Below are 27,268 nucleotides of genomic sequence, written 5' to 3' on the forward strand. Positions count from 1 at the left end.
GTCAAATTAAAATTATAATGTGTAATTGGCAATGGGTTACTGAAATAAATTAACTTTTTCCAAATATAATTTATTGAATATGACAGTCTATGTCTATGGTTTTACAAGATACAACCAGTCAGTTAGAAGGCTAAAAAAAATTTAATTTTACTGTTCGCCTTCATGCCAAAAGTTAGCTGAGAGTTTATTTTGGAGGAGTAGAGCGGAAGTTGCAGACCTAAACATTGACCAACCTGACTGGAGACGTTGAACGCGCTGTGTGTGGACAAGCGGCGGGGAAATAAATAGTCGCGACAGAGCGGCAGCTTTGTGAAGGGGTCGCACCAGCTCTCTAATTACTATCCGTGGTGGAAAACACGAGACCTGCGCGGCTCGCGCTGCCGTCGCACGAAGCGCAGCCGCTGCACCACTGGCGCGCGCTCCGGAAACGCGAGGAAAACATCTGTCCCGTGAGGTTTGAGCGCGTGCGTCGTTGCACGGCTGTCCAGACAATGAAAACTCATCCATAAACTTCGTTGAAAACATAATGTCGGGGCGTAATGAATTGATTTTTGTGGGGGGAAACTTTTATTTATGATACAGAATTCCTGTTTTAATTTTCTGCTCATTTTAGGTCATATGGTGCCTTCTTCTCTTTGAAAATGTGTTAAAACTCGTTTTCAATTCACTCAAAAGAGTGTTTTAAAGCTGGATCAAGCCACCTGTATCAATTTATAAACATAAATTAGCATTTTTAATGGCATATATTTATTTATTTTTTGCATTGTTGTAACACTAAGCCCCCACATTGGACATCAATAAAAAAATCAACAGGGGTAAGCAGCCAAATAAATGAATGTTGTCCAGAATCACCAAGTTACACTCACTTCTGGAAAAAAATCAAAGAAAACTCACTGTATTAACTTGTAACAGTTTTTACTGGAAGAGTCATGATTAAATTAAAAAACAGCCATTTTATTTCAATTGTTACATTTCATAATAAAAAATACAAATCTAAGTTTTTCAGAAAGAGAAGATATGCAAATTGTTGAATTTTCTATATATGGAATATTAAAAAAGGTCATGAAAACCTAAACTCAAAGCTCCATCACTAGTTTAGAAATACTATGCAAAAATGTCTTAAAAACATGCAATAATGCAAAAAAAAAAAAGGGGGGAAAAAGTCATTTTCATTAGCTTTATTTTTTAAAAACATTGCTAAGTTTATTATTATTTTAGCTTACACGTGCGGATCCGAAGCCACATGTTGCAAACCCCTGAACCAGAAAGACTCCAAAATGCGTCCTGTTTGGGGTTGATGGTCTTTGTGTCTGGCTCCCTCTAGTCGACTAACAGATTATTGCAGGTTATTTTACATCAAACAGGTCTAAAAAGTCAACAAAATGTGTGCTTATAATTCACATTTTACAGCCACACAATATTTTCCTTACATATACGCCTTCTTAATCAAATTGTATAATAATTAATTGAACCTGGCTGCATTGTTTGAAAACTAGGTTTAATTGAAATACTTTTTTGTAAAGTGTCTTAAGGTGGGGCTGCACAGTGGCGCAGTTGGTAGAGCTGTTGCCTTGCAGCAAGAAGGTTCTGGGTTCAATTCCCGGCCTGGGGTCTTTCTGCATGGAGTTTGCATGTTCTCCCTGTGCATGCATGGGTTTTCTCCGGGTACTCCGGTTTCCTCCCACAATCCAAAAACATGACTGTCAGGTTAATTGGCCTCTCCAAATAGTTCCTAGGTGTGAGAGTGTGTGTGCATGGTTGTTTGTCCTGTGTGTCTCTGTGTTGCCCTGCGACAGACTGGCGACCTGTCCAGGGTGTACCCCACCTCTCACCCGGAACGTCAGCTGGAGATAGGCACCAGGAACTCTCCCGACCCCACTAAGGGACAAGGGTGAAAGAAAATGGATGGATGTCTTAAGGTGACATATTGTAAATTAGCTATGAAGAAAAATGTAAGGTTCATAAGTTTTATGTTTATGCAAAACATTGATTTGGAGAAGTGTTTCTTCCACCTTAATTTGCTATTGATGATATATCTTTTTCATTTTATACTTTAAAAGACAAGAATTTGCAAATATTTTAATATTTTTGTCTGGTTGTTTTGAAATATCAAATCAGATGTTTTGATCAGTATTTTTAACCAAATACAGATTTACTCTTAGTTTAGTAATTTACTTGACTTTATTATTTTTTTCTAAAAGGTCACTTTATATTTTTCCAGTGCTTTTAATCTTCCATAATTGAATAAATTAAAGCAAAATGTATTTTTATGTTTTCTTGTTGTAATTTGCTCCACCGACCACTGGTGTCGCTGTTGCAGAAATGCACAATTTCCCGGCTTCACACTCGGCTTCTCGTTACGTCATTCCGGTGCTCCGGTCGCCTCGCTCCCTCCCGGTGCTAACACCGTCGGGCTTGGCCGTGGGAGCGTAATGGCGGTGCACCGGGGACCCTCTACGAAATGGCTGTTTACCCGGGAGCAGCTGGAAAACACCCCGTCTCGACGCTGCGGGATAGAGGCGGACAAGGAGCTCTCCTACAGGCAGCAGGCCGCTAATCTGATCCAGGACATCGGCCAAAGACTCAACGTGTATCCTTTGTGAGGGCAGCGGCTAACCGGTTAGATGCGGTTACCGTGAGCTTACAGCTTCTCTTACTTGGTTTTTCTCAACGGTTTCTACTCTTTCAGTAACAAATATGTATTTATAACTAAGAAAAGATGTGATCAAACCAGGATATATTGATGTTTACGAGTCACCAGAGTAGCACAGGCCTGTAATTAGCTTAGCTATTGTTTAGTCTGGTTCGGTTTCTATTGTTAGCATCGACACGTTTTATATATATCATTAACAGCCAACAGTACTTTAGAAATAGACATATAATCCACCAGGAGGTGGAGGCTTAAGCACCAGTTTCCCCCCTGATTTAGCTAATGTTACGTCAGTCGTTTTCCTGGGTCGAAATTTCTGGCTAAACGCTGGTTTCCTCTACGTCATCCTCCTTTCTTCCTCAACTCCTCATACAGGTCTCAACTAATAATCAACACCGCTATAGTTTATATGCATAGGTTTTATATGATCCACTCGTTCACCAAATTCAACAGAAATGTAAGTACAACAGCAGTTCGCCTGCTATTAACGCAGACTTGTACGTTAATAGGAGTAATTAACGCTGTTTCCATCGTCATTAACAGATAATTTCCCAGACGACGTTATTCCTGGCAGCCAAAGTGGAGGAGCAGCCCAGGAAGCTGGAGCACGTCATTAAAATAGCCCAAGCCTTCATTAACCCGCAGGACCCCGTCCCTGACACTAAAAGCAGTGTAAGTAATCCAATATTGAAGAATTGATTTTGGTTTTGGCTGGATCTCTATGGTGTTACTCTAAGGCAATCCAGTGTTTCAAAATCATTTTAACCAAGAGAAAGTAAAAGGCTGTGACCGTGTGGCTGATGTCATTTTTGCTTTGTGGTGAAAAATACAAGCCTTTGTAAGAAAAAGTGTTTGCTTTTCATCCCTACTCCAGTCTAGATATATTTAGAACAGAGGAATGTTCTAGAGCAGTGTTTCTCAACCCTCTCCCCCCCTGCTCCGCATGTTTTAGATGTGCCTCTATTCCAGAACAGCTGATTAAAATGATTGCATCACCATCAAGTGCTGCAGAAACCTGTTAATCACCCAGAGATACAATTAAGGTGTATGGCAGAAAGGAAACACCTAAAACATGCAGGGCAGGGGGGCGGTGAGGACCAGGATTGAGAAACACTGTCCTAGATCAAAGCCAGTCCTAATCAGTAAACAGCTGATACTTCACCATCTTGGCATACCAGTTTGAGTCCAGCTTTTTTGTATTGCAGTGAAATTGTTTGAACTCTTCTCCTGATTGGTATTGTGAGATTCTTTTCATGCTTTGTTTGCTCTCTGTAAACTATTGACATAGATGGGAGAAAACCCCCACTGTGGCTGCTGAACTGAGTTCATCCAGCCTTTCTGTAATTGGAACATTTGCAGTTCCGTATTCACAGATTTTTCTAGGGAATGTAACTCCAAATTCTTCTTTGCCAACTATATACATATATTTTTATTCAAGTTTTCTCTCAAACACACAACTTTGTGCTTTAATTTGACTGCTCTAAAACATTACCTTGCTTTGACTTTGATAGTACATGCAGAATAAGATGCACATTTTGCTTTTCTTTCTTTTTATTTTTTCAGGCATTCCAACTGCTGGCACAAGAGCTTGTAGCCCTGGAAACGATAGTGCTGCAAACGCTGGGTGAGAAATCCACCTCGTTTTAAAGTTTGCATCGAGTCACTGTTTATTTATTTTTTGTTGTTTTGTTTCACATCAACATGTTTCTTTTTATGTTGGTTACAGGTTTTGAAATTACAGTTGATCATCCTCACACAGATGTTGTGAGGTGTTCCCAGCTAGTGCGAGGTATTGCCATTTTTTCTTTCAAAGATTTACAGTAAATCAAGTTTATTTGAGCTAAAGGGACCTTTTATTTTATTTATTTTTTTGTTTCATGGATTCCCAAACTACAGAGTGCATGTTGTGATGTAAAGCTTGTTATATAAAAGAGTTTTAACGCATCTTTCTCTCTTCTTTTACAGCAAGCAAGGATTTGGCACAGACTTCCTATTTCATGGCTACCAACAGGTTATTATCCTGTTCCCATTCTTGCACTGTAATGGCACACTATGGCTTCCTGTCCTGCAGGGTCCCCCTTCCTGTGTCCAACGCCCTGCGTGCAGCCTGGACCCTGGGAACCCCCACGCTGGGAAGTACCGGCCAGGCTGCTGTGTGCGGTGTATTGTACAGGGGCTCAGTGTTGGCACAGAGGGGTTGAATGCACAGTGTGGAGTGTAGTGTTGCTGTTTGCCTCTCAGGGTTGTTTGGTACCGAGTGCACATGTCTAAAAAACACAAACGGTAGCCTGAATATAGATTGCCGCTAAAGATTCTTTAACTTATAGAGTTTCTTGGTAAGTACAGTTCAGTTTTTTTCTTTTAATTTTTAATTTTTTTCTGTATTTTTTAATTATTTTTTTACCCATCCTTTTACAGAAACGACAAACTATACTGCAAGCTAAAAGATTCTTTTTTTTTCTTTTTTTTAACTTAAAACCCCATTTGTACTCATTGTATAAATACATGGAAGAAAAACCGAACAAACGTACAAAAAAGGCAGAACATTTAAATAATGAAAGCATGAGATGAAACATCCTCTTTTTTTACTACTGCCATCTGGTGGCAGTGTTGGTAGCAGCAGGTCACTTCAATTTGCATGCAAACTAATACAACCTCTTATTGAAACAACATATATAATTAAATGAATAAAAGTGAATAAATAAACCAGGTGATAAATAAGTTAAAAACATCTGTATTGACCTTCGGTTTATGCTTTAAATAGTTGAATTTGAGGAGTCTTTCAAGGTTTCTAGTGTTTGTTCTAAAATACTTGATAATCAAAAAATATCAGTGCCCATCTTTTTTTTAATTGGATGTTTGCTTTAAAATAAATATTTGGCTGCAGTGACTTAATCTTGCACTGAAAAACAAAGAAATCCAGTTTTTAATTTGAGTACATTAATATAAAATCCAAATTTAGAGATTATTTTGAACAGACTGAAGCGTGTCCCATTTAATTTAAATGTAAATGTACATAATTTTGGTGTAAATATTTAGTTAAGATGTATTTCTACCAGTTCACTCTTGGTTAAGGTGGAGGATTTGCTATGCTGTTGGGTCGGTATCTTTTAATGACATATTTGATTATTTTGTCATTTTTAAATGTTTACCAAAAACATTTTGCCGTTAAAGATTAATCTGTTTAAGGTTTTTCCATTTCTACCAAGGGTGCCAACAAATAACTGGGGGAAGTTCTAACTCTGTAAAACATTAAGTCAACCATATGTGTTTCTTAGACATAAGATTTGTGCTTTGTGCTCTTTGCTAATTTTTTAAAACATAGTTTTATATTTAGAATTTTTACTTATTTGTATGTTAAAAGAGGGGGGAAATGTTTAATAATCTTAAAAACCTTGAGTAATTCCTACTTTTAATATGTTGTCTACCTCATTGCAGAAAGTATTAACAGAAATAACGGCCATTATTTAATTATTTACCATGTGCTATATAGCTTTTTGGTTATTTTCGGCCTGAAATGGAGAAACACGTACAGAAAAAGCAACCGATTTCACACAAATTAAGGCTTTAAACCTTAAATTGTCAGGAAGAGACCAAAAACCAGTTGAGAGAAGCAGCAGAAGAATCTTTTTCCCTTCAAGAGGACTTGATGTTCAGCAGTGTCTCTCCACTGGTCCGTATCCACAGTTTCTATGGTAGCCAGCTGTGGCAGGTGGAAGTACTCAGCCCATTTAGCTTATTTGTTCCCTATTTAATTTCCTGTATCACCGCATTCTGGTAGCTAACTTTTGAATGTGTGCATAAACAAAATGACATGAAAGACAGTATTCCTGGTTCATACTATCTGCAATGAAGACTTTATTACAATAAACTCCCAGATTTTTAACACCATGTCAGATGTTTTTAAACATTTTCCAGTTCTAGAAGGTAAGATGATAATTGAAAATGGATGTTGATACTTAGTCGCTGTTTGTTGAATGAGCTGGGTGATCTTTTCTGGACACAGTGATGTATCTCTGGGGTGTGTCATGTCTCTTCTTGCAGTTTGCACCTCACCACCTTCTGCCTGCAGTACAGGCCAACAGTGGTTGCATGTGTCTGCATCCACCTGGCCTGCAAGTGGTCCAATTGGGAGATCCCGGTGTCCACAGACGGGAAACACTGGTGGGAGTATGTGGACCGCACCGTAACGCTACAGCTGCTAGATGGTGAGAATGTAAAACCATTGTGATTGCAGTCTGGAATTTAATTTAAGGATGAGAAACGAACCACGCATCTCTCAGTTGGGTTGTTTTTCCATATATTTTACAAAACATCCATCCATCTACTTATCCATCAGTTCATCGAACCATCTATTCTCCATTTTCCTGGTCCCACAGACATCTGTAGAAATATCTCCTGCAAATTGAAATTGTTGTAAAAGAACAGAGAACCCTGAAATACAGAGTCTGTTGTGTATCAAATTATTGCAGATGTAATATTTTGTCCTTTTTGTTGCTTCCAGAGCTCACCCATGAGTTCCTTCAGATTCTGGAGAGGACGCCCAGCAAGCTGAAGAGGATACGAAACTGGAGGGTAAGTTCAGAATGATCCACCTACATGACCTACAGTGATGCGTTTATTCACAATGCTCTGATCTGTCCCTCTGCAGGCCATTCAAGCAGCAAAGAAACCAAAGACTGAAGGCTCGGCTGTGGAGAGTGCCTTCCAGGGAACGTCCTTAGACGGCCTTCCTGGTGTAACCAACTCCTTCTTCCCCTCCACCTCCTCGTCAAACTCCTCAGAAATGTCCAGCCTGAGCTCCATAGCCGCCTCTTACCCCATGTACCAGCAGCTCAGCGACCAGTTCTCCCAGCCTGCCCACTCAGACTTCACGCTAGTCAAACACAAACACAAAGCCACAGCCGCCGGCTCCAGCAGTGACCACGAGCCGCTGGGCGCCGCTTCCTTTTCACGGCCACAGAAAGTCTTGACTCTGGAGAAGTACAGGGTGAAGCAAGCAGGGGAGCTGGCCTTGCAGAACGGCGTCAAGGAGGAGCTTGGCGCCGACGTTTATGCTCCCCCGGCCGTCTCCTCGCACCACCACAAGAGACGCTCCCAGCAGCAGCAGCAGCCGCAGGCCGGCCAGTCGGGTGACGGCAGGCGGGAGAAGGTGAGCTCAAAGAAGCCCCGGCTCGCCTCTTCCTACGCCGAGAACGGCTCTGTCACAGGCGAGGAGTTCAAAATGAGAATCAAGGTTTCTTCGGATCAGGGCGCCACTCTGTCGGGGAAGGACAAGCACAAAGAGCACGGTGGACACCGCCACTCCAAACACAGCCACTCCCACTCGTACTCCATCGGCGGGAACAGCAGGGTGACGGCCGACGGCGCCGCCTTCTCTGTCCGAGCTTCTGGCGGCCATTTTAACGACAGCAGCTCCTCCGGCTCGTCCCGTAAGAGACAGCATGCCGACTCTGGCGGCCACAACAACCACCACCACCACCACTCGTCCTCCAAGAGCAGCAGGTCCTCCAAAGGAGGCGTCGGCTCGGCTCACTACCCGTCGGACGGCGGCCAGAGAGCGATGGAGCTCCACGACGGGACGAACGGCGTGCTGCTGTCCAACGGCCAACACACTGACTACAAAAACACTTTTGACATGCTGGACTCTTTACTAAGTGCCCAAGGAATGAACTTGTAACTGTGAGTCCCTAGATTTATCTAGGATGAGGTTTTATAGAGTTTAAAAAGTGAAATTTATCCGTCTTAAGTTATCTGCATCACCCTCAGTTGTGTCTACACACTGATTATTGATGATTCCTATCAAACTATAGAGCTGTGTATTAATTCCTCGCAACACAAAAGAAAAAAAAACCATGTAAAAGTTGTTTTAGGAATGCAGCTGGAAAATAATTCCTTTAAACGTTATTTTAATGTGCACGTTTTAAGTCACAAAAAGAGGAAAAGGAAGGAAGAAGAAAAATGGCTGACATTTTGCTGCCTTTGTGACAGTTTACACTTAATTTTTTTGTTGTCCTTCAGTTTTGTTCCACAGAAATCTCAGGTCTTACACATTTTTTGATAAAAGAGAGAGAGCCTCCCTCCGGTGCGGTGGGGGAGGATGGATCAAACTTTTGTATCTGATCCAGAGAAAAATGGTCTGCTAACATTACAGAGTGCAGAACAAATGGGAGGCCCAATTTATTTGCTATTTAAAGGCCTACCAGAACCTGGTGAGCACTCATTTCAGAGCTACAGACGAAGCTAACACTGCTGTGGATGTGCATTGAAAACATAGCAGCTAAAATTAAAACAAAAAAAAAAAAAAATCTCGTGATTGTTCTAGTCAATCGCTATTCAGTATGATAAATGTTATTAACCATCTGAAAATACAGATCTCTAAAGTTGTGTATATAGGACTGTAGTTCAGAAGTGTTGGTTACTGCATCAGTCCAAACGACTCCATTGTATTAAAATCCAAAGCAGACTGTATTGATGAACAAAACCTTATGTATTGGGAGCCCAAATAAAAACATGCAAAATTGACAGCCATTGTTTCCCATTTTCTTCTATTGACCAACATGAAGAGATGGAAAAAGGAGATTTTTTTGGTTCCTGCAGTTCTGGAAAGCCTAGATTTTGCTTTCTGCAAAAAGTGTTGAAATATAAAAGGCTCTACTGGTCATAAGAATTAAGAAAGTGGTGTAATCTTAATTTTGGTTGAGAACTTGTTTTACATCTGTTTCACTGATGGCTATCAATTTTTACACAAAAGTACAACGTAGTTTCATCTTAACAGCTGTTCAAAAGTTTAAAAAATAGAGCAAAAATCCTGTCAGGGGGGTTAATTGTCCAAACAGCAACGCCCAGGGACTCCCTCAGTGTATTCTAAGCCTGGCCGGCCAGCAGGCTTTACTTGTGCCCCCACCAGGCTTAGCACTGCTTATTGAAGTTTTTAAAATAATGTTTGCATTTTTTAAGACTTTATAGTTGGTGTTCAAGTATTAATGTTCTAATAGCACACGATAATAAAGTGATATTTTAACATTTCCTGTCAACTTTAAACATTAACTCAAAAACTCAGCAACCTGCAGATTGCCCCGACCTCTGGGTTTAGCAGGTTTTCTGGGGGAAACCTTGAACGCCTCAACCAGAACAATGATGAAGAAAGCAGATACTGAAACCCTCAGAGCATCACGCCTTCATATCAAGACATCATTAAGCTGTTAACGCTGTAAAAACAAGCCTTGGATTTCATTATCCATCCATTAAAATGAAGTCTGAGTCAAAACAAACTCATTATGTCAAAATAATGAAATAAATGAGATGTTATTGCATAAAAATAAGCTGGGTACGTTATTTCCATGTAAGAAAATCAAAACTTGTCACGACAAAAAACAAGGATAATGACATAAAACAGATTCATGCATCTTCCTGCTTCATGAATTTTATTTACATTAAGCAAAGGACTCTGAAAGTTAACCCCAACATTTAAACTCTTCAGGGTTCTCTGCTAAACTCTAACGATTCAGCCTTTACGGCTCACTTGTGGGCGGCACATAAATCCAGTTCCTGATAATTAACCACCGCCATCTGAGCAGACGCAGCGCTTTTCAACCAAGTATTGCCTTCTAATTTTAGAGAGGAAGACAATGGGGGGAAATTCAGCGGGGGGACGTCAGTGAAAACTCCACCATCTGGACATGCTTGCGTACTGGTGGGAGGGCGGTGATTTATTTTCAGCTACCTCTCAAAACGCTACGAGAGACGCCTACTGCGCGAAGATCCGCAGAGAGCGAAGGGGGGGAAACGAGAGCCGCTTCAGAGAGCAACAAATCCCAGAATTAAGAGCCATCTGAAAGGAAAGCATCGCCCAATCTGCTGACTGCATGTGGAAGAATGTGGAAAATGCTTCATATAGATACAAAAAAAAAAAACTTACGTCCCTCACATAATATAATCTGAGCCGTCGTCACATGATTACTAGAGCAGCTGAGGCAGCAGATTTAACTTAGTTACTAAACAAAAGAAAGGAAGGATTTCTTATGGCAAATAAACACATTTTTGTAAAGTTTTCAATATTTTTAGAATCACCTGGTGTGTTTTTATATGTATTCACCCTTAAATAAACCAAACTGCTCCCAAATGTCAGGTACAAACACATGCTAGACAATTCAGATTTTTATTTCTAAACATGAACTCATTTTCTTCCCCAACTGTTAAGCAGTATTTTTCCCAACACATCCACTAGATGGCAGTGTTACATTTGGCCCCCGATCCAACACGGATCACCAACACATTCAGTATCATTTTTTATTTATTTTTTTAAAGGATTTTAGTTTTTTGAGAACACAAGATGCAATGTTGAATAACCTTGGAGAGAGGAAACGGCGAACGCTGGTTTCCGTGGCACAAATCCGAGGCGCCTGCCTCTCTCTCTGCGATCCTCACGCGGTCACACGCTCTGGACGTCATCCATCCAATTAACAGAGTCGGATAACTTTAGGACAGCGGCGGCGGGGGGAGCAGACACGTTCCAAGAAGCGTTAGAGCACCTGGTAATTTGAGGCATGGGGCCGATCCGAGGGCCTTTAGCAGAGCAGCGTGTGGCTCACTTTCACCCGCATGAGTCTTAATGCAAATGACGGGCAGGAAATTGTGCAGGAAAGTGGCATAATTATAAGCCATTGAAAGTCCATTGTCATTTCTGTCTGAGAGGTCTCTCTTGAAAAATCAGGAGCTGATGGAAACCTCTCCAAGCACCTGAGATAGAGCCGGAGGGGGAAAATGACTAGTCCTGAGCTGCTATTATACCATGCTATTGCAATTATATTCAGTGATTGGCAGCAGCATAAATTAGCTACTGTCTTCTTGGTGTTGTTGGCTTTATTTTTGCTCAGGTATCTGTTTTTCACAAGCGTCTGTATTCCCTTCGGCCGCCTGTTCCCGGTGAAAACAAGACATTTATTTCGCAGTTTAGCTCTGTAATTATTCCCTTTACTACCCCAGTTTCCGCTCCGAGTGCATCCTCTTGTGGCCTCAACACCAGAGATTCATGTCTGCGGTGGGAACCGCACAGCACCAGCTGTCCTTTAAAAAAAGAGAGAAAAAAAAAACTGTTGATGTGAAATGTCTTCCTCCCCGCTCGTCCCCGATCATCAATTATTCACCAACTTCGACATTTGAACTAATTATGGAGCACCAATGGCCTATTTGAGTGGGGTCCTGTCAGATGAAAGCCGGGTCCTTCCCGACAGCGCTGGAGACGAGGAAGACGGCAGCCGCCATTAAAACAAACGGAGAACTCCGCATCCTCCTTCTCACACACACCTACTCGTAATAACAACAGAAGATAAAGCATGAATTGCTTCCTCACACACACCCACTCTCACGCGGACCATGCATAAACATGATGCAGGGCAGTGCCTTACACACACACATTGATGCGCGCGCCACCTGTGTGGGCTGTTTGGCCTCCTCATCCAGACCTCTCTGGTTTTAATTAGCCTGCTGCTGAAGTGTTTTCCTTTTTACATTCTCTGAAGGGTGATGATAACGGCTACAGTCGAGATGGAGGCTCTCCGCTGGTTTGTTTCATTAGGGAGAGCATAATGACCCTGCAATCACAACACCAGGAAAATACCTCCCCTAATAATTATTTTCCTCCTAATGGTTCAGTTTATACCCGACTGTGGCTTTTGTCATCACGGCGGAAAGATTTATTCATCATTTTAGTGGGAATAATCTATACATGGATTTGTTTGTTTTGTTACACACCTGAAACACAAATAAATGCAAAAGGGGTTTCTTTGACTAGCTTTATTATGGAAATCAAATGAACTTGCAACTTTCTTAGTTAGCAAACAAGTGACAAATTTTTACTCATTAAAAGTAAAAATTAAAGTAACAACAAAAGCTGCACAATCTACAGTAACGGTCTGTGCAATAGCAACCACAAGTAAAAAAAAACCCTAAAAAAAAGTATTAATTTGCTTTATTTTTTAAGTAACCATCAACTGGCTTCATATGGTGATTTTTTTCTAGCTTCCTGTACAAGCTAGCTATGCTGCAGTGTTAATGCCAGCCTGGAAAAAATGTGACTTTTGCTTCATTATTTGTGTAAATTGAATTCTCTAAGCAAGAGCTGTTTTGCTTTTTAAATATGAAGTTTCTGTCGTGTAGCGTTAGTGCCCTGTACATGGAGACAATTCCCGATAATTGCTGCATGTCTTCCCTAATTTTCCATTTTCCCACTTCCTATTAAATTACCATGAATAAAGATAGATGGCGCCACAAAATCTGAGAAAAAAAACCTTTTTGCAATATCTGCCAGTCACCACAGGGTGGTGCTACAACCCACAGTTTTATAGCCAAATTGAAACAAACCAGCTAATTAAGCTAAATACTGATAGTTGCATCTCAGTAAAGACAAATATCATCAAAAATGTAATTTATATTAGTAATTCAGTTCAGAAACAGAACTTTAAACACACTGCAAGCAATTTAAATAAAAAAATACAGTAATTATATTATACCATGCTATTGGAATTATATTCAGCGATTGGCAGGAGCATAAATTAGCCGCCATCTTCTTGGTGTGATTTTATTTAATTTAGCTTATGTATCCTTTTTTCACAAGCGCTGGCATTCGTGTTAGCCAGCTGTTCCTGGTGAAAAACAGGACATTTATTTTCAATTTAACTCTAATTATTCCCTCTGCTACCCCAGTTTCTGATCCAAGTGCATTCTCCTGTGGCCTCAACACCAGAAGAATGCTGACGTGACGCTTGCCTAACAGGTTCTCAATGAACTACAAAAGGTTATTTCTAATGAAGCTGGCTGGTAACAGAATACTGCATATAGGCATTTTAATAAAACATTGAGTGGAAGGAAGACAGTGATAAAAGAAGAAGTGAGAGAATTGTAAATTTTATTTTGAAATCAAAGTCTGGAGGAAGAAAATTCCTGTTCCTAAGTTGCTGACATTTGCATGACTTGCTTGAAAACACATAAACCTGATTGTATTATTCCCAGAAACGTCACTCCCAACCCCCAGGTCACCTGACAATCAGTTATTTCCCTTGAAACTGAAGATAAAGAAGCAGAAATCCACTAAGATTAAAGCCAATGAATAAACAAAAGTAGCCATCAATCACATCAGGTGGAAGAACGTATGTTGTGTTTTAATCGGAGGAAAACCTTCTCCGTTCTCGCTGGTTCTTGTCACAGAATGTCCTGTACCGAAGGGAGCAAAGGAAGCTTTTCGGCTCATCGGTTTCTGTGGGAAATTCGGCTGGATGTCATCGGTGTAGCAGCGAAACAAAACGTTATGGATTATGAGTGCGAGTGGGAGTGTGAGGAGGAGGATGAGTCGAGAAAGCTGAATTGGAGAGGTGGGAGTTGAAGCTTTCCAAAGCTGGATTTGGGTTGACAGAGCATAGCATTTTTTTCCCTTCCTCCAGCAGCGGTACGCTGAAGCAGTGGGGGTGCTTTATTGATATTTTTGGGTTTTAAGATGCAATAAGAGTGATTGAGTTGTGTAACTACAGCTTGAATATAGCACTTGCATGACAATGCGGTAACGCTGAGTCAAATCTAACAGCATCGGTGCTGAGATAATGAAAAAAAAACAACCTTGTTTTGCTTATGAAACATCCGTCATTTTCCATCAACATATCTCGAACGGTGAAGTTGTGTGTGCAAGTGTGAGAGGCAGTGATTCACACTTGTGTGTGTGTGCATCTGTGGGTGTAAAGCAGCTAATCCTCCATGTGTGCCTTGAGAGAAATATCCAGAAGATGCACCTGCTGCAGGATAATTCCTCCACTGTGCTCATGTCCTCTTATTACCTTTGTTTTCTGTTCGCTTCACAATAAAGCAGCCGCAGAAAACGCACGACGCAAAAATAAACAACTAATGAAGTAGATCTGCTCGCGCGGAGTTACTGTGCAACATCCTAATGCAGCATAATTAGTTGACACTGTCCTGGTTTTTTATGCGAATGTTTCTGTTGTGGTTACTGAAAGCATCGCCGTCATCATTACCTACACGAGTTACGCTTGGTGTGAAATCACCCGGACTCAGCTCATCTGAAACAATAGCCCTGAGATATGGACTTGAGGGGGAAAGAAATCCAAATTTATACACGAAAGAAAGAAAAGCAAAACTGAATACATTTGCAAGTAGAAGTAATTAAAGAGTGTCGGGCGTTTATTGGAATACTAAACAAACAAAAAGTTGAATCTGAAGGTAGGAACTTTTGAAAAAGAAAGCAAGTAATCATCCAAATAAAAGCGGTAGGACTTGGAAGCACCTATAAAAAAAGTAAGTATAAAGCGATGGTTTAGGGATGCCTGTACAGCTGCACTTTGGATAAGGATAACTCTCCTTAAAGAATGAAATCATCAAAAGACGGTGATGCTAATGGAGATGAATCTGGCCAGGGCTGACTGAGGAAGAGGATGAAAAAAGCTAAAAACAGAAGAAATCTGCAAGGTTTCAGTGCTTCCAGGCTAAAAATAGGACAAGGGACGAGACAAGATGGGTATTTAATCAACCAAGGGTGTCGGCTGTACTGGTGCTAAAATAACTCCAACTCCCAAGTTTCATCCTCCAAACTCCTAATCACCTAATCACAATTTATCAGCAGGCAAAATGGATCATCTGCCATCAGCCGCTTGCAGACGGTGAAAACCAGACCTCCTGTTTTTTTCTCCCTCCAGAGTTGTAGCCTGCTCACTAATACAGCAGATAAGAATCTAGGACAACCATGTGTTCAAAAAGTCAAATTATCGGATGGTGTTGGGGCTGCTATAAACACAGGCACAGTCTGGACATGGCTTTCACCCTCTCTAGCGAAGATAGACCTCCTGGGTGCGTGAACACATCCAACTGCCTGAAAGGTCTTTGCTTCTGCAGGTGCACGCGGCGGACACCTCGCTTCCTTTCATCGCGGCTGGCAGAACCTGCCCGCTATCACATCATTAAATAAGATTTATATCATCACATGGAATAATTCTGTGTGGGCCGATGGCGAATGGCGCTGCGGCCAACTTTCCCCCTTTTTCCGCACCAGCCCACTCACACGGTAACTGGCATTACTGCATATCCAGTGAAAAAGATAAGAAGGGTGGGTGTGAAGATGTCCGCGGCTCAGCGGCCAAATGCTACCCACTCAAACAGGAAAATGTGGGAGTGCTTCTCAGCACAATTTGACTGTGACACAGGTATAAACGGTGTTGAGTGAGGTGGTAGACTGATGAAAGACTGCATGCTTTTCATTCAGCTGTTTTTAGGCAATAGCGTGATGCATATGTTTGCGTAGTCTTAACAGTCAAGAGGATAAGAAGCTTCTTGGTGTATAAACAAGCCTGACTCAGGTAACAGCGAGGGAAGGACTTACATCACACTCACAGCTTTGGCTCAAAGTGAAAGTTTAAACATAACTGTGGAATCGAACGTGTTTGCTGTTAAAAAAAGATGCCCCCTCTCTTTCCACCAAGAAAACACCCGAACGTCGAACCACTCTCCAACTTCCACCCAAACAAATCACACCTAACACATCAGACGCGAGCTACACGCGCTCAATGCCCTTTTAAAACTTACCTCAAACTTTTTTGTTTTCAAGCTATTTATTTCCTTTTTCCTTTTTTAGTTTTTGAATCATGACCAAAGGGTGTTAATCATCTAGTGGCACAAATCCCAGATTTGGATCGCGTGTAAAGGCGGTTCAATTGTTGCAAAGCCTAAGAGCAAATCTGTCCACCAATAATTTACTGAAAAACACATAAACTGTTATGAGACACCCCGCGGAGATGATTCAACAATCTGTAGGAGCATTGTTAGCAGCGTCACGTTGGAGTATGACCTTAGCATTCTCACGTTGGTGTGGAGCAAATTTCGTACATTCAGCTACTTCTGTGCAATTGAACTTTCTGGGTAACTGTATTATTTCAACACCTTGATTCCTGCTTTTGTAGATTTGGTATCACTGTCCAAGCTTTAGACAACAGAAAGACAGCTTCACATTTTTTGACCAGACTATATACAGTATATCGACCAGTTTCGCATCTCCAAAGCGGATGTCGGAAAATTGTCCAAGGGGTTTGTGTCGCTCTGGTACAAAACAGCCCAAAACAGACACAATCCTGAGTTAGCTTACACAAAATGCTCTGCATAAGCTAAAGGCTACATAGCAACAGCAGTTTTGCCTTTATCCCATGATCCTGGCTTACTCATGCACATATTTATGGTTTATGCCCTGTGGCTAGTTTCCGTAAGCGGGTCGGTGCTAAGTAGATTTTCTTTCCTGCTCCTCATTTTAAAATGTTTACCCTTCTTTGCTTCTATCTTAGAGGTTCTGCACTTGACCTGGATCAAGGTAATGACAGATGTGAAAGTACTCGCTAACGCTATTTATCTTTCCTGAGCTAGTCCTTAGCACACATTTGGTACCATTACCCATTTGAACTCTTTTTTTATTATTTTCTTTCTTCTAGAAAGAACTTCTGGCTGCCAGTAACTATTATGTACCATTTGTTTCCCTTTTCTGCTGAAGGTATCTCTAGATTTTGTGCTTCTGTTTTTTGTGTTTTTTCAGTCTGCTCTGGTTTTAAAACCAAAGCCAGTTGGGTTGTTCATTTCTGTTTAAAGGGAGTGATTCCTCTCCACTGTCGCCTCATGCTTGCTCAGGATTCCTGCAAAGTCAACAATTATAGTCGACAATGCTAAAATAAAACATTCACCAAACTGACATGATATTATGAACTAAGTTTGACGTCTTTATATTGTTTCAGTTGAATTGGACTTAATGTAAACTGAATCTTGACTCAACTGGACAGAAATTGCACCAGTTAACTGTTTTAAGATGAGATTTGCTGCAGATTGGCTGCAGAATGAACAGCAGGTTAATTGAAAACAACCTTATATCACTTCCCACACTGATCACTACCTGTGTTTTGCGAGTTGTGTTGATGCGCGCTAACATTTGTTCCTAACTCGACATGAAAGAGCGTTTAATGCTGCAAACCTGTTGCTCTTTTTTTTTTTTATCCAGGATCATTTGGCGCTTCAAAGCAATACTGACAGGAAACAAATGGAAGTTGGCTTTAAAGAGTTTATATTCACACACGAATATGTGATTCAAAGACTACTCTGAAGTTATTTTAAAGAATTAAAACTATTTGACTGGAGAAAGTGGAAAAAAGGCAGCTTGAACAGATCATCCAAACAATTTTCGCCAGCTGGACCCATGTAGCTGCCTATTGATATCATCCAAGTGGAGAATGCCTTCCTTTATTTCGTGCAGCCTGCCCAGACGAGCTGTCAAAGGATCTTATTGAGTGCAGGAATGTGGATCAACATACACCTTGAAAGAATCCATTCACAATGATTTCCGCTGCGCTGAGGACGACATTCTGCAAAATCCAAAATCTGAGTCTATAGGCGATGCAATGACGCGCGACAAGATATCCGCCGTTGTTTCACCGCTTTGTGCCATGTGTTTGAGTTATTATGGGATGTTGTACCAGCGGAGCAGAGGGCTGATGGAAGGCAGCAGCAATCGCCCTGTGCTTATTAGACTAGGGGCTGGCTGTGCTCATTAGGTCGACGGCAGCACGATGGGGATCTATTCTCCTGAGGTGACCAAAGGTGCTTACAAAGACCTTCCAAGTCCCAGTAATGATACCCCAGACCTGTCACTCTTGTCACAAGACTGACATGACCTTTTTCTGGCTCGTGTGCTGAAGAAGAAAAATTTTCTAATTTTACTGAATGAGGCAAGAGGAAAAGGCGTGCCGTTTCCTCCCAAAAATTGCAAAATTGTGTCCCTCCGCTCTGCGGACGATACAATGATGTCGACTTCCTTTTCACGAATGTCAACAAAGACCATTTTCCGTGTGCTTATCGGGGCGATTTAAGTGATTGCGATTCAGGTTTTAATCTAAGCACAACAGTCAGACCTTGTGCCATTAAGACCTATGAAATAGAGGCATGCTGAGCAGCAGCGGAGCGGCTGAATAGATGTCTGGAAGCAATCTGTGAAAGATGTCTGATCAATGGTCTCCAAATGAAATGAGAGATGAAAAGATGTCTTTTAAGGCTCATGAAAAGGGAAGTTTGTTGGTGGGCGTTTTTGTTCAGCTTTTCCATTTTTAACCTCAATCATCTGAACACGGCGCACATGAAAGAGGGAAACGGTAATAGGGTCACCCCACTGTGGCCTTTTTCCTCTGATGTCAAGTGTCCCCCGGACACTTATGTGATTGCATATAACATTTCAAAGACGGAGCTGCATGTTTAGCAAACGCGGCTCATTACTTTATCTGTGTTTTAGGTGCTTTTTTATGGATGAGGCTTTGTCACAGTTTAACCGATAAAATTAATGTTTTTATTCTGATTTTATGTGACACACCAACAAAAAAGTCTTATACCTCAAGCACAGTCTAATTAGTTGGAGAATGTCGACTTAAAAGTCTTAGAATGGTTAAAGTCTAGGATATTCTACATGAATGTACTTACTCTAAACCGTTCGACGTGTTTTTGCACCCCCTACATGGCTTGTATTACACTGCAGCCTAGAAATAATCTGACTAGAAATGAACAAGTGCAGGATTTATCCTGAGATTACAAATACATCTAAAAGAAAGTTTAAAATTTTGAAAAAGTTTAAGAATGTTTGTCAGTCCTTTCAGAAAAAGAATCTATTTAATAGATTCTTTGCATAAAGTGAAATATTTCAATTTTGATGATTACAAACAATGAAAGGCAAAATCAGAAAATCAAAATCCAACGCAAGATTAATAAAAATAGAAATTTTAAACAGAAATGTCAGACTTCTGAAGCGTACGGTCATTTCCATGCACTCAATATTTACCACACTTTTTTCTTCCACTCAACTTTCTACCTCTTCAAGCTCATAAGCCTTTGTGACTTCTACACAATGTTCTCGTTTTTTTAAAGACATTTAAAAATATTTTTTTTGATATTCTAAATATTTTAGATGCAGGTTTCTAGTAGGACTTGATTTTATTTAGGGATATCAAAGGAAAAGTTACGTTTTTTTGTAAAAGATACATGAGAACCGCATAATTTTCCTTCCACTTGATTGATCAATCATAAAACTGGACAAAATGTGCATCTAGATGAGTGATGTCATTAAGTTTGTAACTGTTTCTGTTCTGGCGCAGCCCGATCTAAAGCTAATCTGTCTGCTAATGAAACATGCATGAGATTACATCATTCCTAAATTTCTTTAACTTTTGTAGAAAAATGTGGTCAGATCCTGCCCTCATGGGGGCGGAGGGCCTTTCCAAACAAAGCCTGATTGTAATGGGCCGCATGAAGTGCCAGTTTAACCCCCACACATACAAAATGAGAGAGAGCAGGAGCCAAGACGTACATTAATCCTTGCCAGATTGGGGACTTTATGATTTACGTTGAGAATCTTATCCGTTTCCCCAGATCTCCTGCTGGGTGAATTGATTGCGTTTTTTCGGTCTTAATCCACACCACGCCATGCATCTTGGTAGGCAACCGGGGAGCCATCTTGTACAAATAGAATTTAGGCTCGACAAAAGCCATCTCCAGCTGAGCAATGAGAAAGCATCCTTTCACCGCTGCACGTCCCCTCCCAACCACGCCGAGTGGCATTTGAAAATAGCAGGCAGAGGTTTTCGCGGAATTGTTGCTATTGATTTCTGTGTAACTTTTCTCCAGCCGCAGCCTCTCTTGGGAGATCATCTGTGCATATGACACTCATCAGGATGGATAAGCCCATTTCGTCAAAACGCCTTCTGTCGCGGCCGTCCTCGAGAAACGGTGCTGCGCAGCCAGAGAGGGTGTTTTAATGAGATTAATTAAATTGCTTATGAGTGATGGCCCTCCACCAATTACCTGGGCCATAATACCGTTTTCCCCAACTCAGGGCGAGCGCTATAAACGCGAGGATGCGGCAAGAAAATGATTAATCATCTCATCACCATCCCAGGAGATAATATGACAATAAAGACAAAAGCATCTCATCAGCTGTGGTTGACTAAAGCCAAGAGTTTCTTCCTAAGCCCAGATTATTTCGTGTTATTTGGTACAGTTAGGGATGCAAACAATTAATCAAATAACAAATGGTTTATTGAATTAAAATGAGTTCCAATTGATTGATGTTTAGAACTTCTTTCAGTGTTGTAGTTTGGTCGCCATCCAGCAGAGGGAGCTGCAGGTCATCCTTAAGCAAAGATAGATACAGAAATAAAGATGGCGGCACTATGCCAGCACAGCAGGAAAGTTAAAAGGTCCAAACAGAGTGTATGTGGAATGAAAAATGCACTTTATGTGGTTCTGCTTTGATATACGAACACTCGACAGCGTTAACGTTTCAACCAAAACTAATTTCTAATGTCCTAACACGACGATAAAGTCTGCATTCATACTCAGTAGTTGTGTTTACATTACAATTTCACACTTGGATAAGAAATGCAATTAAAATTACACTTGAATAAGTTTATGTGGTAAGTCATTAAAAAACATACAGTGCCATCATCCTACTACTTCCTGTTGTCTTCTTCTTCATGGTTTGTACCAATGGTCACATCATGTGACTCATGAAAGGCTAAAGAAAGTGTCTCCATTGCAATTAGCTAATTTCAAATATGGCCTCTTCCTCTCGTGTTTCCATTAAGCAAATTTATTTCCTGAATTTCAATTTACATAATTATCTGGTCACTGGAAACGCCGCTACTGACAGTTCTTGGTGTGAACTTCTCCGTTTCACATATTTTATTCTTTCCACTTTTATTTTTTTATTAAGCAACCAAATTGATTATGTTTTCTAATTATGTCTAAGTTTAATAATAATGTGAAAACCCACAATCATCTTAACACTGCTGACACAAAATAATGCTAAAATATAATGTACTTTTCTTTTTAATTTAGCATAATGTGACACATTTAGCCCTTCTTTGAAGAGGTTCAATGCTCTTGATGCAAGAAAAAATTCAAGTTTTTAAGAAAATGGCTGCTTATTAATCGATTGATAAAATCAATCGACGTCATATTAACTCATTAATAGATAGCTACGGGTGCAGTCTTTTAAAACAGAACGTTATTTGAACGCCACACTGCAGAGGTGTATTTGTTTGCTGTAATTAGGTTCTGCAGAGACAATGCCGTTCCCGAAGAGAGCGGCAGGGTCCGGCCTCCCCTGAGTGTCCTTTTCCCTTTCCCCTCGCCCAAGGGCACAGAGGGTCAACGGCGCAAAGGGAGCGCAGCGGAGAGCGTGGCAGCCAGGAACCAAACCACAGCGGGGCTCGGCCGCCGATTGGTAGAGCCGGCGGCTTCATGCGGCGCCCCGCGCCGGCTTTTATTGGCCGTTCTCCATCACACCTGTCACACTAGATTGGGTTTGTGGAAGCGTTTCCTTTAGCTGAAAAGGCCAAAGTAGATTACAGGGGCAGGCAAGGTTGAAATGGATTATGGCTGGAATGAGGGCAAATAGAGCGGCTGGCTATCTGAATTGCAAATCAGGAAAGAGTAATGAAGGAATCCGGACAGTTTGCGGTGCGGTACAACATGTCCCAAACTCCGGAAGAAGACAGCTTTCGTAATCTCCAAGGAGACGTTGTGAGAAGAAAACCTACATTTACATTAATCGCTCCTAAATCTCATGTAGTATCTGTAATTGAGGAATTTACTATGGAGTTAAGTCACAGCCCTATTAATCTATTTCTTAATTTGCTGGGGGACCCGTAGGGGCCCAATGAAGGCCCCTGGGGTCCTCTGACCTACATTCGAGAAATGATGCATCTATGTGGGGGGAAAGGTATTTCTTTTTTTCTCTCTGATGCCATGATAGGACCAAAAAAAACCTTCACTACACACAATGTGCACAATTATTAGGCAAGTGAGTGTTTCGACCTGATCATCATTTTAGGCATATTTTCTTTCTCTAAGCTGGATAAACTTTAATGCTTGTTTAGTCAAAATGGGTCAAAAAGTTGATTTAACTTGTCAAAAATGACCAAAAGTCTCTTGGAAGGAAGCAGCACTTAAAATGGAAAAATGTGTTTTTTATTACGTTGTGTAATAATTTTACACAATAATAGTTAACCAACAATCCTGCACTGAACCCCATTGAAAACCTCTTGGTTATACTACCAAATATAGACTTCTGAACTGAGTTAAAGCATTAGTATTGTTGTTTCTAAATGAATATAAACTTGTTTTCTTTGCATTATTTGAATCTTTTTTGACCATTTCTCAGAGTCAAACTTCTTCTTTCTGTTTACATTCCCAGATTTGTGCATCAAGACAATCCCATCCTGTTAGTCTGTTGCATATGGCCCACTCTTACATCCATATGATCGTTTATCTGATTTTCACAGATGAGTCATTCGCTTGACTTTCTTAAGATGGTACTTTTTTTCCAGAAAGAACTTTTCTCCTGTTTCCTTTTTGTCACCAACTGTGACTTTCTAATTATATGTGCTTATTTCCGCCAGATCCGCAGCTAATTTAAGCCTTGTGACTTTTATCGCCTGTGCTGTTGCTACGAAACCCGCGGGGACGTCTCTGCAACTGTAACGCAGAGACGAAAGATATTGATTTCGGAGAAGCGAGCTGGGGTGTTGGCCTCATCCTGATTTAAAGAAAAAAAACAAGAGGGAGTAATGTGTTTGAGAGCAAACATGGAAACCTCTGCGGCCCTCCGTCGGCGTTTGAGTCCGTCTTTATTACCGAGATCACCTGCGGGGGAAGCGCTTCTCCTCTGGGGTGTTTTTCCAAACGCAAACTGAAGCGCTGCTCTTTACCCAGCAGACCTTCTGGGAGGAACATGAGACGACTTCATCGGACCGGCGCCTCATTACGGGCTTCCTCTGACAAACATACGCCTCCCCTCCTCTGCCAGACCGATTTCTTTATCCACACTTTCCTCACAACTTCCCCGTCCTGCCACACACACCTTTTGGATGTAATAAAACAGCAGATCAGAGTCATTGGCTGCTGACAGGGACTGACACTGAAACCTGCTGTTGTTGGAAGGCTGCCTGGGAGATGTTCATTACTCACAAAGCTTGTCGGTTTGGACAGGAGAGGAACAACGGTCTTATTAAGTGGAGACCTGGAGCAGCCGTAGGGGAAATACGTGCACGCACACACCTACGCGCGCGCGCGCCCCCACGCTCTCTTTTCCAAGGGAGTTTTGACGCGACGCGTGAAGTTTCGGGCTGTCAGAGGGAAACGTTAAAGTTTTCCAGGCGGTGGCGGGATTGTGCTGAGCTAGGACTCTGACACGCCTGACAGACGCACTGTCAGGAGGAATGCGACGGCCTCGTTTTCGCAGGAGCCTGCTAATATTGATTGGAGTTTTCTGATGTCTGGCTCATTGTGTAACACTCTCATACACACACACACACACACACACACACACACATACACCAGGAGAAAAACAGATTCAATATTCCCGACATGGCTGAACCTGAAGCCTTGTTTCCATAGTAACTCGGCTCTCCCGCTCTCTAAACATAGCCTCGCGCGGCTCTACCTCTGCTCAGATCATCAAGCGTAGCTGAAGAGGATGTAGATGCGTGGACATGGATAATGTTCCTGACTTGAGGCGATGAAATGATCTCCCAGCTGAGAGTATTTACAGATGTATAAAGGAAGACAAGAATAAAAAAAAAGAGAGAAAAAGAATACAGCTATTTATTTCTCCCATCCATCATAAGAATTGCAAAAGGTCCACATGTTGAGGACCAAGCAGGACACCTGGTTGTGTTTTTCTGCAGCACCGTTCCATCTCAATCCCCTCAATTCATCTCACCTGCTTTCACTTTTTCTTACCTTTATTGTGTATTTTTTTTATTTTTTACCAAGTTTGCAAAATCTTAAAATAGAAGCATCTCTCTAAACAACGCGCTCCACTTCAGCCTGGAGCGAAAGAGAAAAAGGGGGCCGTCATAAATCAAACCCAACGCGCCCGTGACGGTTCGGGGACGAGAGGGAAGTTGGCTGAATTTGCATTTGAAGCAAGTCGTCACCATTCTTTTTTCTTTTTTAACCTGTTAGATAAATCTCTTTCGGAGCATGTTCTGATGTAATGAGGGCTAGCGGAGACGGGGGGCGGAGGGGTGATGTCATCGGGAAGTGATGCATCCAAATATGTCAGGACGGCGCCGTATTAAAGTACGATTTTGCTACTTTCCAGTCAAACTTCAGCGGTTTGTTGGAATTTTATTTGAAAGATCAACACAAACTTGAGCTGGGCGGCTTTTGAAGATGTCATTTTAGGAAAATCTAGATTTTTTTTTTTTGTACCACCCAAGGCCACCATCTTGTTTTCCAGCTTCTATATATTTGGACTTTGAATTCAGGCCAACTCTACAATAAAATATTAGGCCCAGTCTGCGATTTTTAATATAGGCGAAATATTAACAGAATAAAGTAGTAACTTTATGAGAACTCCAACATGAAAAATAAAAAATTACAAAGAGGAATGTTGAGCATCTTGTGAAGACTTTGTAAAGTTTTACAAATAGGCATCAGCATCAAATCATTATCTGCGACAGATTGGCAACCTGATAACGCCTCTTGTCCGGAACGTTAGCTGGAGATAGGCACCAGCAACCCTCAAGGGACAAGGGTGTAAAGAAAATGGATGGATGGATGGATGGATGGATGGATGGATGGATCAAATCATTATCAGTACTGGACTAACAAATGGTTGTCTATTTCAAACTGAGATGCTCAGATCAGATTCTTGCAATTTTAAGACTTTTTTTCTACTAAATATTCTGACTATATTCTCGTAATTAAATAAAAATTCTCATAGACCGGCCCCAATAATCCATGTAGTACTCACAAAAATAATGACTGACATACAAGCCTCTTTTTAACAAATATTTTCTGTCATTTGTAATTAGTTTTTTTTTAGAAAAGTAAAAGAGAAAAAAAATCAGATCTGGTATGAGAAAAGTTGTAGATTTAATTTTTAAACCATATTGCCTCGCTCTAATGGAAAACAGTGCAAAAATTGTGCAAAGGAAAATGAGACATAATTTTTGGAGGTATCCTGATCCGATATTTATATCGGAAATCAGTGTAATATCAGCAAAAAAACGAGAATCTTATTTTATTGGCTTGGATGTAAATTCTCTGATAGAAACAACAATCAACACTATGAAGTAACAAAAGTATTAGTATCTAACAATACGATACCGATACTGCAATATTGGTATCGTATCGGCAGTAAAAAAAAGTTGTAAAATTTAGTAGCTTTTCATTGGTCTGTCATAAAATCCTAATAAAATAGACTGAAGTTTGTAAAAAGTGAAAAAGCTCAAGGGTTTTTTCCTCCACACATCCTCAACCAGTTACTGTAAATCAAAAAAAAATTCCAACCTAAACCTACTTTAATCAACTGTGAAGGCGTTTTATTTCCTGATGAAGAACCTGCTGATGTCTGACGCAACCTTGGAGGCAGCGGCGCTCTTCTTCTTCTGGCTGCGTTCTCTGGCTTGCTGAGCCGTCCGCTGTGGAGAGAGAGAGAAAAAAGAAGCAGCATGATGTAAGAGTTTAAACCTGCAGTCGGAATGGGGGGGAATCAATATTTCGGGCATGTTTAGATTGAAGTGTCTGCAGCGCTGGCATGAACAGCGGAGAAGATCCCCTTATCAGGAGGCCCAGTGCTCCACATCAGTTCATGGTCGTCTACATGTGAGGCTCTCTCCTTCCAATCTGACACCCACTCTGACTAAAATGCTTCCTGGCGTGAAAGCGGAGCGCATTTCGGGCGACAATGCAAGCCGTGTTTTTATTTTGAAACCAGTCGAGCCGCCTCTCTTCGAGAGAAGTACATTTTCTTCGATTATGGAAAATTGAGTGAAGGGAAAATGCGAGGCAGCCCCGCTTCAACAAGTGCTATCCATCAATGTGTCATGCGGCCACATCATGTGACGCTATTATAGGGAGTATATAGCTTTGAGGGGGGATAATGTGACTTTTGATCAATGTGTTTGACCACGGATTGCATTACTGACACCGTATGTGATCCTCAACATGAGCGATGAGAGCGTCTTCTGAAGGGAGCTTTATCCACTGCGAGCCTTAAATGTCAAACAAATTGCTTTTGCCCCTTAAGGCCCTCTGGCTTTAAAAGCCACTGCTGATGCATCGTGTGAACGTACGGCTTTGTGGCAGGCGGTGCAGAGCGTCTGCAGGTTGTCCATGGAGCACTGTCCTCCTCCTCTGTAGACCGGCCGGATGTGGTCCACCTGCCAAAAGTCTCCCTCCACTGGCGCGCGGATCATCTCATTGAGCTGCGAACACAACCAGAAGGCGATGGCGTGAGCGCTACGCCCCATTTTTCCTCCAAACCATCCATTTGCACTGCTTTTTTTAACCTGTTTCATTAAGATTTTGTGAGAAAGATCAACATGAAGTAGTGCAGAATTTTAAATAATTTCATTAAACTTCGATCCAGAACTGCACAGCATTCTGGGTTGTTGTAGGCTTGAGCCGCAGCTGATATTCATGTCTATAAATATCACTATCTGTCCTGATATTGAATAAAATTCTACATAATTCTATGCTTTGTTCTCTGATTCAAAAAAATTTTATCAATAATTATCGATACCAATCAATAAG

The 27,268-nt window shown here is 41.2% G+C and overlaps 2 protein-coding genes across 7 annotated transcripts in view; one reads left to right on the top strand and one right to left on the bottom strand.

Moving 5' to 3' along the window:
- The first annotated feature begins 223 nt into the window (after positions 1–223).
- Positions 224–9,175, top strand: ccnt2b (cyclin T2b). 3 transcript variants are annotated; one of them, XM_081597162.1, is made up of 10 exons: positions 1,137–1,952; positions 2,321–2,590; positions 3,026–3,107; positions 3,194–3,322; positions 4,214–4,274; positions 4,377–4,439; positions 4,616–4,661; positions 6,695–6,858; positions 7,155–7,225; positions 7,302–9,175. In XM_081597162.1, exons 2-10 carry the CDS (start codon positions 2,433–2,435, stop codon positions 8,328–8,330), a joined length of 1,803 nt encoding a protein of 600 aa, XP_081453288.1. In that variant the 5' UTR covers positions 1,137–1,952; positions 2,321–2,432; the 3' UTR covers positions 8,331–9,175. The 3 variants fall into 3 exon arrangements, 2 of the variants coding, with proteins under 2 accessions (XP_081453288.1, XP_008426810.1); XM_008428588.3 differs by lacking the exon at positions 1,137–1,952 and having other exon boundaries at positions 2,240–2,590; XR_014083865.1 differs by lacking the exons at positions 7,155–7,225; positions 7,302–9,175 and having other exon boundaries at positions 224–1,952; positions 4,616–4,986; positions 6,695–6,831.
- zranb3 (zinc finger, RAN-binding domain containing 3) overlaps positions 9,055–27,268 on the bottom strand; it is a 99,280-nt gene continuing 81,066 nt past the window's right edge. For 3 of the 4 annotated variants that reach the window (XM_081617066.1, XM_081617064.1, XM_008428541.3), the window contains exons 21-23: positions 26,809–26,940; positions 26,034–26,154; positions 9,055–11,719 (exon numbers count right to left, since the gene is read on the bottom strand). In XM_081617066.1, the coding sequence (XP_081473192.1) occupies positions 26,056–26,154; positions 26,809–26,940 (231 nt within the window). In that variant the 3' untranslated portion in view covers positions 9,055–11,719; positions 26,034–26,055. Of the gene's footprint in view, positions 24,260–26,033; positions 26,155–26,808; positions 26,941–27,268 lie in introns of all 4 variants that reach the window. The other variant, XM_008428547.3, reaches the window with a different exon arrangement.

Source organism: Poecilia reticulata, chromosome 2 (assembly GCF_904066995.2).
Source record: "Poecilia reticulata chromosome 2, P_reticulata-male-v2, whole genome shotgun sequence".
Taxonomy (NCBI): domain Eukaryota; kingdom Metazoa; phylum Chordata; class Actinopteri; order Cyprinodontiformes; family Poeciliidae; genus Poecilia; species Poecilia reticulata.